The sequence below is a fragment of the Marmota flaviventris genome, chromosome 10, assembly GCF_047511675.1.
Source record: "Marmota flaviventris isolate mMarFla1 chromosome 10, mMarFla1.hap1, whole genome shotgun sequence".
Taxonomy (NCBI): domain Eukaryota; kingdom Metazoa; phylum Chordata; class Mammalia; order Rodentia; family Sciuridae; genus Marmota; species Marmota flaviventris.
The window spans coordinates 24,509,771-24,524,662 of NC_092507.1; the positions used below are offsets into that span (position 1 = coordinate 24,509,771).

The window sequence follows — 14,892 nt, forward strand, 5'->3', positions numbered from 1 at the left end:
CTCAGTGGCATTTAGTGACAGTATGACCTTAGGCACAATATTTGAACCTCAGTTTACTCATTTGTGAAATGGGGCAAAGATACACACCTCATAGGCTTGCTGTGAGATGAGAGAGGGAGGCTGGGGGGAGAAAGAAAACCTGCTGTTTGCCAGGGCACTGAAGGCCTGTAGTCTGCGCCTAGGCCATGGTGGCTGTGGATGGTGCCATTCCCGATGCCCATAGCCTCTTTGCTCCCTGGCCTGAAGCACTTGGCACATCCGCTAAGAATCAACTGGGCAAGCTCAGTTACAGAGACCTACCAGTTCACAGGCCTGTCCCAGAGCCCCAGCAGGCCAGGTCTCGTGCAGCCCTGTCCTAGAACTGGCACAGGGCTGGCTCTCAGCCAGCACAGAAGCATATTGGCCAAAGGAATTATTAAGTGAATCTCTGAATCCAAGATGGAATCCACTTCTGAGTCCCCCACGCCTACCTTCAGCCTTCAGGCAGAGCGCAAAGTCGGGATGGCAAACGATGCTGTGAGCGAGGTGGGAGCTAAGCCCTGGTCCTGCCTTGGCAACCAGCTTCCCCATCTACGTAGAGGGAAGAGGGTCAGCCAGGTGGTTTCTGAGGCTCTTCCCACTTTGAATGCTCCCTGAGAGGGTTGGAGTGCTGGTGAGGAGGGGGAGCTGTGAGTTTGACAGAGCCAGGCTGGATCCCAGCTCTTCCTCCTGCTGGCAGTGAGATCTCCACTCTAGACCTCAGTATCTGCATCTGTGGAATGGACGGATCCTCAGCCCACTCAGGATACAGAGAAAGGAAAAAGACTTGCCTTAGGATGAAATGCCTGTTACACAGCCCCTGGCACATAGTAGATACTAACTAAACTTTATTTTATAAAGTTGTTTTACGGTTGTCACCAGATCCTTTTCTTTCTATAAAATAAGCATCTTGAGGTCCTAACCCAAACTTCAACCCTAAATTTCTACACTGGCCTGTGCTCAGCCTGGCCCAACTGGTCATTCCTGGCTATCCAGACACCTGTGGGAAGTGGAGATGCCAACAGCCAGCCCTGCATTTGACCCCCAGTCAGCCTCACCCACACGGAGGCTACACTTTGCACATAAATCCTGCCCTGTCCTGGGAAAAGTGATGGCAGAAGCTGCTTCCCCAGGATACAGACAACGCAACTGCCTCCCACAACATAAAGGCCTTCCCATCTGTCATTTCTTTGGCTAGGTAGCAACTCTCTCCTCCGCATAGGAAGTGGACAGTCCCCTTGTTCTTTCCATTTCTCAGGTTGGGAAAAAGGGTACAGAGGCCGTGCCTTCTATGCCACAGGAAGAAGCCAGAGCCCAAATTGGAACCCTGTGCCCCAACCCTGCTCCCTACTCGTGGGGCTGTGTTGGCAGCTCTGAATCACCACACCCAGCCTGTCAGGCTCCCATCCAGGGCCCGTCCCCTTCACTGGCATAAAGGAGGCCTTGGGAAAGGCTCCAGTGGCCACATGAGGCCTGGAGGGGGTGGCTAAGATGAATCGGATTCCCTCTCTGGGGGTCAGGAAACTGAGACGGCCAGAGAGCCGGATGCCAGGCCTGACCAGGATGACATCCTAGCCACCTGCCCTTGAGGTGTCAAGCTGGCGCCAACAGACAGTCCCTAGCCTGGTCCTGTGCTGAGTGCTCTCAATACAAAGCCAGGCGGGATGGATGGGAGGTAATTCCCAGGCTCTTGGAGCAGCACAGATGCTGTACATGGCCCAGTCAGGCTGCTCTCAAATTCTGGCCTTGCCATTTACCAGCTGGGGACCAAACTAGTCACTTGATTTCTTTGAGCCCCTGTTTCCTTATCTGGTAAAAAAGAATAAATAACAACAGAACACACCCAACAGGGTGTTATGAAGATTAAATGAAGTACTGTTAATAGGGTTTTTTTTTAAGCACCAACTCTTTGGGGATCCCCCTGCCCTACTTTGCTCTGTGGACCAGGTTCTCAGCAGTGGTGGGAAAAGAAAAGGAAAGAAAAACAAAATCCACGAACACACCAACGTACACACTCATGTTACGTAAAAGTTCTGCACAACTATACAGTAATTCTAGCCATATTTCCTGCCTTGGTAGGATTAGCAGACATTTTAACTTTTCAATTATAGTGCTCCAATTCCCATGCATATTTTGTCATCAGAATGAATAAAGATATTTTAAAATTGTGCCTAGTGTGCCAGGCACAGTGTAGGCAGAGAGAATCCCTAACATGACATCCTTCCAAGAATGCCACCCTATCCCCAGGTTACAGGTGACCCTTGGAGGCTTAGAGAAGCAAAGTGACTTAATTAAGGACATGAGGCATGCCAGGATCTAAGCCCTGGACTCTGGAGTATACAGCAATTCTGCCTAGCAGGTCAAGGTGGGAAAAAGCTGCACAGGGCAGGTGATACTTGGGCTGAATCGGGAAGGCTAAGTGGGATGTCTAGGGTTCTCAATCTGGGGTGATTCTGACCCCAGGAGACTCTGGTCAATGTCTGGAAGCATTTTTTTTTTTAATATTTATTTTTTTGTAGTTGTACACAATAATTTTTATTTATTTTTATGTGGTGCTGAGGATCGAACCCAGGGCCTTGCACATGTGAGGCGAGTGCTCTACCGCTGAGCCATAACCCCAGCCCTGGAAATATTTTTGGTTGTCATAACTTGGAGGGAGGGTGTTGTACTGGTGCCTATTAGGTGGACCCGAGAGATGCACAAGTAGCCCTGAATAACAAAAAGGCTTAGGTACAATGTAATGTACTTATAGCTGTCACTTATTGAGTCTCCCATGTGCCAATTCAGTACTGAATTCTTATAAACATCATCTTATTTAATCTTTTATTTGGTGGGGGGAGAGTGTACGAGGGATTGAACTCGGGAGCACTTGCCCACTGACCCACATCCCCAGCCCTATTTTGTATGTTATTTAGAGACAGGGTCTCAGTGAGTTGCTTAGCACCTCATTGTTGCTGAGGATGGCTTTGAACTTGCAGTTCTCCTATCTCAGCCTCAGGAACTGCTGGGATTACAGGTGTGCCCCACTGTGCCCAAATAATTTAATCTTATTCTGTTTTTAATATTTATTTTTTCAATTGTAGTTGGACACAAAACCTTTAATTTGTTTATTTATTTATTTTTATGTGGTGCTGAGGATGGAACCCAGGGCCTCACATGTGCTAGGCAGGCACTCTATTGCTGAGCCGCAACCCCAGCACCCCCCCTAGTTTAATCTTAACCCTATCACTTCAAGTTGTCAATGCAGAACCTGAGACTCAGAGAAGGCAAATAACTTTCCTAAGATCACACAGCCAGAAAATAGTAAAACCAGGATGGAGCTGCCTGAGTACAGAGCCAGAACTCTTCATCTTTCCACTCTGCTGTCTCTAGGACTTAGTATAAATGTAAAAGTTCCAGGACAACTGCTAGGGAGGGTATCCAGAGACCAGCTAAGTGCAAGCCCAGACTCCTGTGGCTTCAAGGCCTTGGGCATGTCCCCACCCTCCCCCTCTACCAGTTCCCCATCTGTCAAGTGAATATTGCAGCAGACGATCTCCAAGGCCCTGCCAGCTCTGAGTCTGTCATTCTCCAGGAGAGGGGCTCAAGCTCAGGCTCCAGCAGCCACTAGCTGCTGGGGGAGGTGTGCACGCGTGCGTGTGTATGTGTGTGTGTGTGTGTGTGTGTGTGTGCGGGGGTGGGAGTGGGGGTGGACTGATCTCCTTCCCAGCTAATAAGCCTGCCTTCTCATGAGAAGAGAGAGCCTGGTGTGGGTGGAGATCAGCTTGAGCCCCGCCTTGAGCATATCCCGAGGTGGGGACCTCTGCTGACACCTGGTTAGGCCCAAAGGGGACACCAAAGTAGGCCTCCTCCTCAGCAGGAGAGGTGGGGCTGGGCATTCTCATGAGCTCTCAGGACTCCAAGGAGAAAGGATGGAAACGTGTGCTGTCCCAGACCCTGACATGTGCTAGGCACCTCAAATAGTAGGTTTGTCCTAGGTCAGCTTCTTGGAAGTCCAGCTAGGAGGGCATCATCCTGACCCCATGTTACAGACAGGGCATCTGGGTTCACATGACATGACTCCCCAAGCCACACAGACAGTGCCTAAGGCAGGTCCAGGACTCCAGTGTGTCTGACCCCAGGGCAGGGCCCTGGAGAGTGAGTGGCAGTCTTGTATTCTTTTTATCCATGAATGAAAGAGTTTCATTAGTATACGGAGGAAATATATATTGAATTTCACCTGCAATCCCCAGGTCACAGTATAGAGTGCAAAAGTCCTAAACACAGTAATCTGCATTTCCTGTTCTGCAAATAGGAGAACCCAGGCTCTGAAGCAGAGACTGGGAGTCAGACAGAGAGGGGAGGGCTGTGCAGCAGAGGAAGCATCTGGCTCGGGCAGGCTTGCTCTCTAGCCTTGCTCTCTTCCTATCTGGCAGTGTGGCCTTGGATAAGTCACAGCACCTCCCCAGATCTGTGTTCACATCTGTCAAGTGAAGAGATTGAACAGATGGTTTCAGATGGTGTCCCTTCAAACTCACACTCATTCTCATTCCTGTAGAGGTTTTCCCTCCTCCCGGTTTATGTGACTTCACAGATGGAGAGATGGGGACACCAACACCTAGCACAGGGTCTTTAGGGGTAGAGGGACATAACTGGCCTTGTGCAAGTTCCCAGAGCCCATGTTCTTTGCTCACCCTCTGATGGGGCCTTCATCCTCAGGCAGCCAGACAGGGAGGGGTATGCAAGGTGGCACTGTCTGTGTGGCTTGGGGAGTCATGTCATGTGAACCCAGATGCCCTGTCTGTAACATGGGCCATTTCTCCTGGGCCAACCCTCAGCCCTTAGTATCTGCTAGGTGTCAGCTAATTTGCAGATTCACATATGGGTGGGGGGTGAGATGGAGTTGGGTGGGGAATGGAGGTCCCTTATGATACAGAGATAAGTAGTTATTTAGCTCTCAATTAAGTAGTGAAGGCCATGGAGCTCAGTACCTCCCAATTCTACTTTCTGCCCACTCCATTTCCAGAAATTGTTTGAACCCAAATCTTCTACTTCTGAATGTTCTACTGTCTGGTGGGCTTAGGACAGGACTGGTCACTCATTCATTCATTCAGCATTTACTGGAATGTACTGCAGGCTAAGCCTATATCATCGATATGAGGAATTAAAGACAGTTTCTGTCCTTGGGAAACTGTGCTAGATTGGTATCACAAGGCCAGGGACATGGGACTGCTGGATTAAGACGGTTTAGCTTGAGAAAGGATTCCAGGTTTAAATAAGTATGGGGATTATTTTATTAAACACAGTAAAACGGATTTCTTTGCTACAAGATTTAAGGCTTTTTCCAAGCCTTTAGTATGCAAATTCATACTGGGAATCATCCAACAGAAGTTGGGAGAAGGCGGGTATTGAAATATACTTTATTTTCCAAATAGAGCTGATCTTGGAATAATTTTTTCAAAAAGTCATATTATTAACAGAGGGTATTTGGGAAAATATGTTTCTCATGCAAATTTCCTGGTCAGTGAAACTTAGAGAAGGCTTTGCAGGGAGGACATGTGAGCAGGGCTATGAGTGTTGAGTAGGAGTTCATCATGAAAATGGGAAGGCTTAAGGTAGATCAATTATTGTCCTAGACTGATTGCTCTTGTTTCAATGAGTCCTCAAAGATCCTGATGTGGGTGACAGAGCCATGGAGGTCATCAAAAGTCCCTGAAGACTACTAGAGGTCCATCCATTTCTCTCCCCAACCTTCTCAAATCGACTCTGGGACTTTTTTTCTTCTTAAATCTCCAATTCCTGGCCCCATTCTCAGTCAGCCCCCATTCAAATCCAAACGTGTTCTCACAATATCTGTACTTGATCCCGGCCTTAACCCCTCAGACACCTCAGCCCAATCAGTGGAGCATTATCCCACTCTTTCAGCTGTTTGCAGACCCTAACTTCCACCCCTCTCTTAGGCTTAACCTTCGTCTGCGCAACAAGGTCTAGCACCTTCCGCCCCTCAGCCCCGATGTACAACAGATCAAGTCCCCGCCTCACCGTACCCCAGCCTGCCAGAGCTCAGCAGATCAAGTGGTGCAGAGCCCTTCCTCGCAGCCCTGCCCACGGTCTAGCTTTAATGGAGGACTGCCCTTGCCCAACTCTGATTTGCTTGCGCCCCCAACAAGCCCAGTACCTGGTCCAGCTCTTACCTCATCCATCCCACTGTCCCACTCCACCCTCGACCTTTCCCCAACCGGCGTCAGGCTTCCACTCCAAGAAATGTTTCAGACCTCGCAGCGTAAAGGCAACCCAAGGCCCCGCCCCTCTCCACGGCCCCGCCCCTCTCCATATTAAGTCTGATAGGGCCTGAACCTACCTGCGGCCCGCCCCTTGACCATCCTGACTGGGCCCTGCCCGCAGTCCAGCCCGGACCCCACCCCCGGCTCGGGCCTGCCCCCGCCCCCGGCCAGCTGGTCGCTCACCTGCAACTCCTCGAAGGCATCGTCGATGCCGGTGACTTGGTGCTGCTCGTGGAGCGCGGGCTCATCGCAGAAGAAGCAGAGCAGCGCGCGGTCCGTGAGGCAGAAGAGCTTGACCTTGTCGTGCGCCTGACAGGGTCGCGCGGCGCGGCGCGCGTTGAGGATGGCGTCCAGCGGGAAGGCGCTGTAGCGCTCCACGATGTTGGCCAGCTTGAGGCTGGGCGCGAGCGCGGGCTCGGCGAACGTGCGCCGGCACTCTGGGCAGTCGCGGGCGCCCTGCGCCTCCTGCCGCACCCAGTGCTCGGTGATGCAGCGGCGGCAGAAGTAGTGCTCACAGCCCAGGCTCACCGGGTCCTGGTAGATGCTCAGACAGATGGAGCAGAGCAGCTCGTCCTTGAGGCTGCAAGCCATGGCGCCAGGGGCGGGGAGGGGGCTCAGAGGCAGCGGCAGCGGAGACCGCGACGCTGTTGGGGCAGCACCCAAGGGAGCGACGCGGGCTCGAGGCCCGCGGAGATAGGGGAGCAGACACCGGAGAAGGAAGGGGTGCCGTCCGGATGGATTACACGAGGAAGGGATTCGAGACTGCCCGGGATGAGCGTCTGGCAGGGCGATTTCGAGGTAGTGAGTAGCTCAGAGCGATGGGTGCTGAAGGGAAGAGGCCGAAGGTGTCTAAGGGAAGGGGCTCCTGGCGAGGAGGTTCTTGAGGGACCGGACAGTCCGAAGAATGGGTGCTGGAAAAAGGAGATCCAGGAAGGGGGCGGAGGCCTAGGGGGGGCTGAAATCCCGGGACTGGGGCAACTGGGGGAGGGGGAGAAGCTGGGGATGGGAAATTCTGGGGTAGGGAGAAGGCAGGCCGAGTCGCACCACAGCTGTGCGCTGCAGAGGAGAGGAGGGGTGCGCGTTCGCACAGCTGCCCGATCCCTGCACAAGCCCCAGCCAGGCGCAGCCCCTTACCCCCGCCAGCTCAGCGGCCACCTCTTCGGTCCAGCGCAGCCTCTCAACCCGGAACCAGCAGAGCCGAGCTGCCGGCGGCCGCAGCTCCCTCCCCGCCCCCGCAGGCGGGACCCAGGCGACTCCGCCTCCGCAGCGGGCGGGGGAGGGGCGGGAACTCCAGACTCCCGACCCCCGCCCCGCCCCCACCGTCCTATTGCTCTGGGGAAGCAAAACCCAGCTGTTCTTTTAAGATTGGCAAAGCAATCAGGTCTTGCTCAGAGTCCCAGCGGCTGGGGAAGAAGAGGACAGCTGGTTTGAGAGGACGACGAATAAACAACGAGCATCTCTCTGGATCATCAATTTGAAGTTTGGTAAAAATAATATTTGTATTAAAACAAACATGAATATGTTGTGTACTCTGCATAGAATACAGCTTTTACACAGTCTATAACGACGGAACTGGAGAAATGCCATTTGCTTTAAGCAAGTGCAAGGTCCTCATGATCCCAATTTCTCTTCACCGTCCCCTACCCACTACTGGGAATTGAACCCGGGGACATTGTACCACTGAGATACATCCTCAGCCCTTTTTATTTTATTTTGAGACAGGGTCTCCCTAAATTGTTCAGACTGGCCTCAACTTGCCATCCTCCTGCCTCAGTCTTCTGAGCTGCTGGGAAGGCATGCACACTGTGCCGGCATGCACACTGTGCTGGGTTCCTTTCATTTGGGGGAGAGGTTTGGAGAAATCTGGCTAACTTCTGACTCAAGGAGTTTCCTCCACTCAGCTAATGTATCTGCAGTGCTGCATTTGTGTGTGTGTGTGTGTGTGTGTACACAATGTACACACATTGTGGGTGCACATGTGTAAGGGGGTGGTGTGGAGAATGAGAGGGAGAAATTGTAATGGAGACCCTATCTTCTGTGCCAGATGGAGAGGAGATGAGGAATTTCTAGGCAGAGGGAGGTGTGTGCAAAAGTCTTGAGGTGTGAAAGGGGAGGGCACTTGGAGGAAGTGCCAGTGTTTTTTTTACTGTTGGGAGTTGGGTGAGGAAGGGGCTAAGGAAGTGGAGCGAATAGAGGGTCATCATAAAGAATTGCTTGCAGGCAGGGGGCTTTCGAGCAGGAGAATGACCTTGCTCAATTTGGGTTTCATGAAGTGTTGGAGATGCTCATTCTACCTGCAGCAAAGCGAAGGCAGGCAGGTACCCTTTCTGCTCTGTCTGCCTATGTGGCACCTAGGCACACAATACAGATGGGCAGCTGAGTAATAGAAGCAAAGCTGTGAACTGCAGGAGGAAGGAAAGACTGGGCCTGGTCTTTTGTCACAGTGCCTGCAGGAGATGAGACCTGAGCGGTGGGGGCCTGATAGTGGGTCAGGAGAGAAGGTCAGAGGATTAAGTTTGGACCCTAGGAAACTTAGTGATGATTGCATATGGGAAGGAAACAAAGGAGGCATTGAGAGTGGCTCCTCCTTTTGTGCGCTTCCAAAAATGTCTTCACTGAAATTAAACTTTATTGAGGTACAATTTAACAAAAAGCTTCAATTCCCTGCTGTTTGCATGCCCTCCACCACACCCTCATCTGGTGGTGTGCCTCCATCATCGCTAGAAACAGTTTGGTGGCTCATATACCAGCCATTCCTCAGAGCACTCAGAGCCCTGATTTTATTCAGGTATCTTCAATTCCCATATGTCCAAGGGAAAGCTGGCCCCGGCCCAGCTCCACGAGTGATTTCTGTTTGGTCCAAGTTCATCCTGGTGGTTGCATCTCTCTTGCCAGTGATGGTTCGTCTAGGTCTGGCCTGAAAAACCCAAGGTGAAGACTATGGCAGAGAGGAGACTTCTGGAAACAGTCTCTTCATGTGTGAAGTTCCACCAGCCATGTTGTTCCCTGTATGAGAATGTGACCAATACATGAGTGAACCAAAGGGATCTTAGGGAAGAGATATTGCATTGACTCGAAGCTCGGACTTCTGGATATGTGAGGGAGTCCATTTTCCTCAAGTCCAACTTGCTCAAGCAAGTTTAATAGTGATGGACTGTCACTTGGGCTATCCAAAGAATCCCAGTTGGTACACTGACAGGCATCTCCATTTTTTTTTTCTACAAGCAGAAAATTATTGAAGTTTTCAAAGAGAAATGAAAAAAGGTTTGATGGTGGATAAACAGTGGCTTTATTATTCAATATGTGTTTACCAGGGTTGACTCTGGGCAGGCCTTGTGCAAGGAGATGGAATAAACTATGCTCCTTACTCCTTGGAGCTTGCAGCTTAGAAGAAAAAACAATGAGAAATTTTTTATCAGGCACAGTAGGGTACTGAGTGTTTCCACATATATTGTTGCATCTGAGTCTCAAAGAAATCTTAATTAGTATATGACATGATCCCCATCTTATAAGGGAAGCTATTGAGGCTCAGAAAATGGAAATGTGATGGAGATTGCTAGTTATGTACCAAAAGTCCTCCTCCTGCTATTCTATAGCAATAGAGTAGCAGTTGGAGGAATGACTTGTCCCCTAGAGACCACACTTCCTGCTCCCCTAGAGACCACGCTTCTTGGCTTCTCTTACAATTGAGTATGGCTTTGTGACTAAGCTCTTTCCAACAGATCATAAATGGAAATAGGCCTTGGTGGGTACAGTGGCACACACCTGTAATCCCTATTTGGGAGACTGAAGCAGGAGATTGCAAATTCAAGGTCAGCCTCAGTAACTTAGCGAGACCCTGTCTCAAAATAAAAAATGAAAAGGGCTGGGGATGTGGCTCAGAGGTTAAGCATCCCTGGTTTCAATACCTAGTACTGGAAAAAAAAAAAAAAGCCTTAAGGCAGGGGACTTTTGCTCTTCATGCTTCATTTCCTTTTCCCTTGAGTTGGAACACAGATGTGTCAGGGACCCAGATTCAATAATGCTTGTAAGGGGCTGACAGAGCAAAGATATGGGAGGAACCTGGGTTCCTAAATGACTGCATGGAATACACTCATGCACATGGTCAGAAAGTGAGAAATGAACTTGTATTTGCTATAAGCCATTGTATTTTGGGTGTCTTGGTAGCAGGAGCTTGGCCTTCTCCATGCTATTTGATTGTTTTTCAAAGAGGCTCTGGTCTATGTACACTATTGTTTAAATTTTTTCCATCAATAAATTTCTCTTAACATCTAGTTCCATTTTCCCCAAAGAGTACAGGACATGGTTTTCTCTAGCTAAAAGTCAGTCTCTCTTATCTTTCAAAATACTTTATAGTTTTTAGTCCTTTTGCCCTTTGAAATATTCTTCTCCTAATCTCATCCCATCTCAGTCTAAGATGAAGAGCACTAATAAATTTAGTGCATCATATTTAAATTTGGTAAGTCATTGCTCTCATAGTCATTGCTCTGCTTCCCCAAACTGATGTGGTTGAAGGATCTGAACTAAGACAGAGATCCTGACTGTAGGGTAGGTCACCTGCTTCTACTCATAGATTGGAATTCTTTTTTTTTTTTTCTTTTTCTGGAAATCTCTCCAAGAGATAACTGTTCAGTGAAATAATAATAAAAAAAAAGAAGACCCAAATTCACATTCACAGACACACACAAATTTACACAATCACATAGGCATTATTTGCATAACAAAAACTCACAAAACTCTATAGCAATTCTAACCATGTTCATCTATGGGTTAGATTTTTAAGGGGACTTTATGTAGCTCTGCTTATTATACTAATTTTATAATCAGAAAAAGATTATAAGTTGATTCTCATGATTCGTGGATTTCATATTTGCAAATTCACCGTGACCCTCAAATCAACACTAGAGGCACTTGTGTGGTTGTTTGTGGACATATACATGGACAGAGATGTGAAAATTTGGAGTTGCCTATAGGTCCCTTTCCAGGAGACAGAACAAAGAGACATTCTGCTTTCTTGTTTCAGCTCTCAAAGTGTAAACAAGTATCCTTTTTGTGACCTATTTAGTGAGTACCACTTTTTTTTTCTTATTTTTGTGCTTTTTTTCTTGGTGATTTAGCTCTTTAAAATGGCTCCCAGTCTCGTGCTAAAACGCTGTCTAGTGTTCCTGAGCATAAGAAGTATGTGATATGCCTTAGGGAGGAAATATGTGTAATTCATAAGCTTTTTTTTTTTCAGACACAGCTATAGTATTGTTAGCTGTGGGTTTAATATTAATAAATCAGCAATATACAATCAGCTCTATATCCACAGGTTCTTCACATATGAATTCAACCAACTTTAGATCAAAATATTTGGAAAAAATTGTCTTCCTACTGAACATAAAACAAACATTTTTCTTGTCATTATTCCCTAAATAATACAGTATAATAACTATGTACATAACATTTACATTGAATTAGATATTATAAGTAACCTAGAGATGATTTAAAATCTATGGAGGATCGTGCAGATTATATGCAAGTACTATGCCATTTTATATAAGCAATTTGAGCATCTGCGGATTTTGGTATCTACCAGGGTCCCTGAGGATACTGAGAGATGACTGTATTTGTTAAATGAAGCATCTTTAAACAGGAACACCTTTAAAACAAAATTATGTATTAATTGGCTGCTGAAAATGTGACCATAGGCTTGCAGGAACCTGACCCTGTCTTTCCTCTTGGGGCAATGACTCAGTTCGCTAGTTCAGTTTTGCAGTGACTATAGAATCTAACTACCATGAATAATGAGACTCGGCTGTATTTAAAATAGTTGTGAGTAACAATACCCACCAGTACAAGGGACCCACACCCACGTCCCTTCTCTTTCCATCAGATAACACTGCCTGGGGCTGCTGGAAGGGGGAGGTGCAGGAGGGTGAATAGTCTTAGCAGCTTTGGTCTCCAGGCCTGTGGTAGGGGCTTCATGTCAGTATTTTATTTAAACCTCACAATACCGCTCCAGACTTGACAATTTCCTCTCCATTTACAGATGAGGAAACGGTTGCTCAGAGCATAGCAATGACTTGTCTAAAGCCAGAGCCAATAAGCGGCCAAGGCTTCTTCACCCCAAGCTGCTGGAGGAATTTCCACAGTTGTGCAACCTGGACTTGGGCCAATTCTGGGCCATTACAAAAACAAAAACAAAAACAAAAAAAAAACGGTCCAGCCGGGGTCCCTCTCTCAGCCACCTCCCAAACCTTTCTTCTAACCTATGGAGACATCCCTGCTGGTTCTCAGTGAGACAGACCTTGCCTCTAACTTCACAAAGGAAGCAGAGCCCCTCCATGGGGAACCTCTCTACTGCCAACCCTTCTCTATTGGCGTATCTATAGAAACGCCACAATGTGAAATCAGACAGTGTAAAACAAACCGACAGATGAAGTAAATGCAATTCTAACTATCCATCCTTACCTCCTTTCCTCTGATCTCAGAGGATGAAGCTTGCCTTCCCTTCAAAACTAATTCCTCCACCAGGGCCCTGATCTAATCCCCTCTGGCCCCCTCTGGGACTTGATTCCTTCAATTATCCCCTCCTGACTCTCTGTTTTTGTCTCCTTCTTCATCATTGGCTTGCTCTTCCTTGGTACATAAACATGCTCAAGGATCTCCTAACACAACACTCTATTTTCCCCCACTTCAGTTATTCCCCATCCCTTGTCCTTCCCTAGCCTGGCTTCTTGAAAGAACCATCTGTACATTCTCCTTGCCAGGGTATCAACACGACACTCCACTGAACCCACTAATAATCTCCTTTTTGCCAATTGAAACAAGCTTTTGATACAATTGTTAAGCAAAATAGAAGAAAAAACTAAGAGGAAACTTGGAATATTCATGATTTCACCATCCAGAATTACCTGGATGAATACCTGGATGATATCCTTATGGGCCTTTGTCATATATGATATATGTACAATGTTATGGTTTAGAAATTAGGCATCCCCCAAAAGCTCAAGTGTGAGACAATGCAGGAAGGTTCAGAGGAGAAATGATTGGTTTATGAGAGCCTCAACCCAATCAGTGAATTAATCCCTTGATGGGATTAACCCAGTGAAAACTGAAGGCGGGTAGGGTGTGGTTGGAGAAGCTGGCTCATCAGGGCGTGCCTTTGGGATATATATTTTGTATCTGGTCAGGGGAGTTTCTCTCTCTCTCTCTCTCTCTCTCTCTCTCTCTCTCTCTCTCTCTGCTTACTAATCATCATGTGAGCTGCCTCCCTCCACTACACTCTTCCACCATAAAGTTCAGCCTCACCTTGAGCCCCAAGGAATGGAGCTGGCTGTCTATGGATTGAGAACTCTGAAACCGCGAGCCCTCTAATAAACTTTACCTCCTTTAAAATTGTTCTTGGCATGTCTTTTAGTCACAGCAGCAAAAAACTGACTAAAACACACACACATCACATCACATCACATACATACGGGATAGAAGGAGGAGAGGTGGGGAAGTGGGGAGAGAGAGTTTCTTTTTAAAAAGAAATGAGTTCACTCTCCAACCAGGGCTTCTCAAAGCATAGTCCCTGAACCACATGTATCCTAATGTGGGTTCTTCCAAAAACTGATCCTGAGAGAAAGACTGGAGTGGAAATAGTTTATTTGGGAAGTGAAAATAACAGTAATAGGGGAAGGATACGAGGAAGGAGGAATTCTTATCACCTGAAGATTTATCCTGGAAGGAACTCTGGGAAATGGTACAAAACACCTGCCTCAGAAGAATCCACCCAGAGGACAAGGATGGTGTGATATTGATATGCCATCTTGGAGTGCTGAGGCTGCTCCCCAGTGGTGTTTAGTTCCTTAGTTCCTTGGCACTTGTGAACAGTGATGGGTACAGACATTTCTCTGGAGTTTTGGGGAAAAGAAACCTTAACCATGATGCAGATACTGGCAGCTGGAAGTCTTGGGAGAAAACTGTCAGGTTTTAAGGACAAGGACAGGGCAGCATCTGTTCCAGTTGTGTACTTGCACTTGCTCAGATAAACTTGTACTCAACTCACAATATGTTCATGGTGTGTCACTAATTTTCCAAGGAGGAAGAGGAGGAAAAGGAGTAGGTGATAGTAGTAGGAGGAGTGGAACAAGCTAAAGCTCCCATTGCTGTGGTTGGTGCTTAGACTGAAACTCACCATGCCACCATTTTCCTTCTCTGCCATCCAAGCTAGACACCTCTCATCTGGGCCAGCAGGAACTCCTCCCTTTGTCTGCTGGTCTATTGGCACAAGGAGCCCACAATTGCCAGAGGAAGATAGAATTGTAGGTATAGTAAAACCATGACTAGGTCCTCTGGTAGACATGCTCTCCCTCCTTGCTCTGGGAAACAGGATCTTTAGTCCCACAGTGAAAAAAAAAAAAAAAAAAAAACCTCTGGAAACAGAGTTTTATTAAGCAGGTCAACAGGAATAAATATTCCTAGACCTATGTATTCTGGCTATTAGGGACATAGCACATATGTAGTGCTATTGGCTCAAGACAAGGACAGGGCAGTATCTGTTGCAGTTCTGTACTTGCACTATATATGTGTTATGTAAATACATTAGGACAGCACCTCAATCCTAGCTTCAAGTTGATGCTTT

The 14,892-nt window shown here is 47.7% G+C and overlaps 1 protein-coding gene across 1 annotated transcript in view; it reads right to left on the reverse strand.

The window, feature by feature from the left end:
• The window catches only part of Trim62 (tripartite motif containing 62), a 31,333-nt gene extending 23,833 nt beyond the window's left edge, over window positions 1–7,500 (reverse strand). Inside the window, exons 1-2 of the mRNA XM_027937260.2 lie at window positions 7,416–7,500; window positions 6,465–7,106 (exon numbers count right to left, since the gene is read on the reverse strand). Coding sequence (XP_027793061.2) covers window positions 6,465–6,872 — 408 coding nt within the window. The 5' untranslated portion in view covers window positions 6,873–7,106; window positions 7,416–7,500. The remainder of the gene's footprint in view (window positions 1–6,464; window positions 7,107–7,415) is intronic.
• Window positions 7,501–14,892: the final 7,392 nt, after the last annotated feature.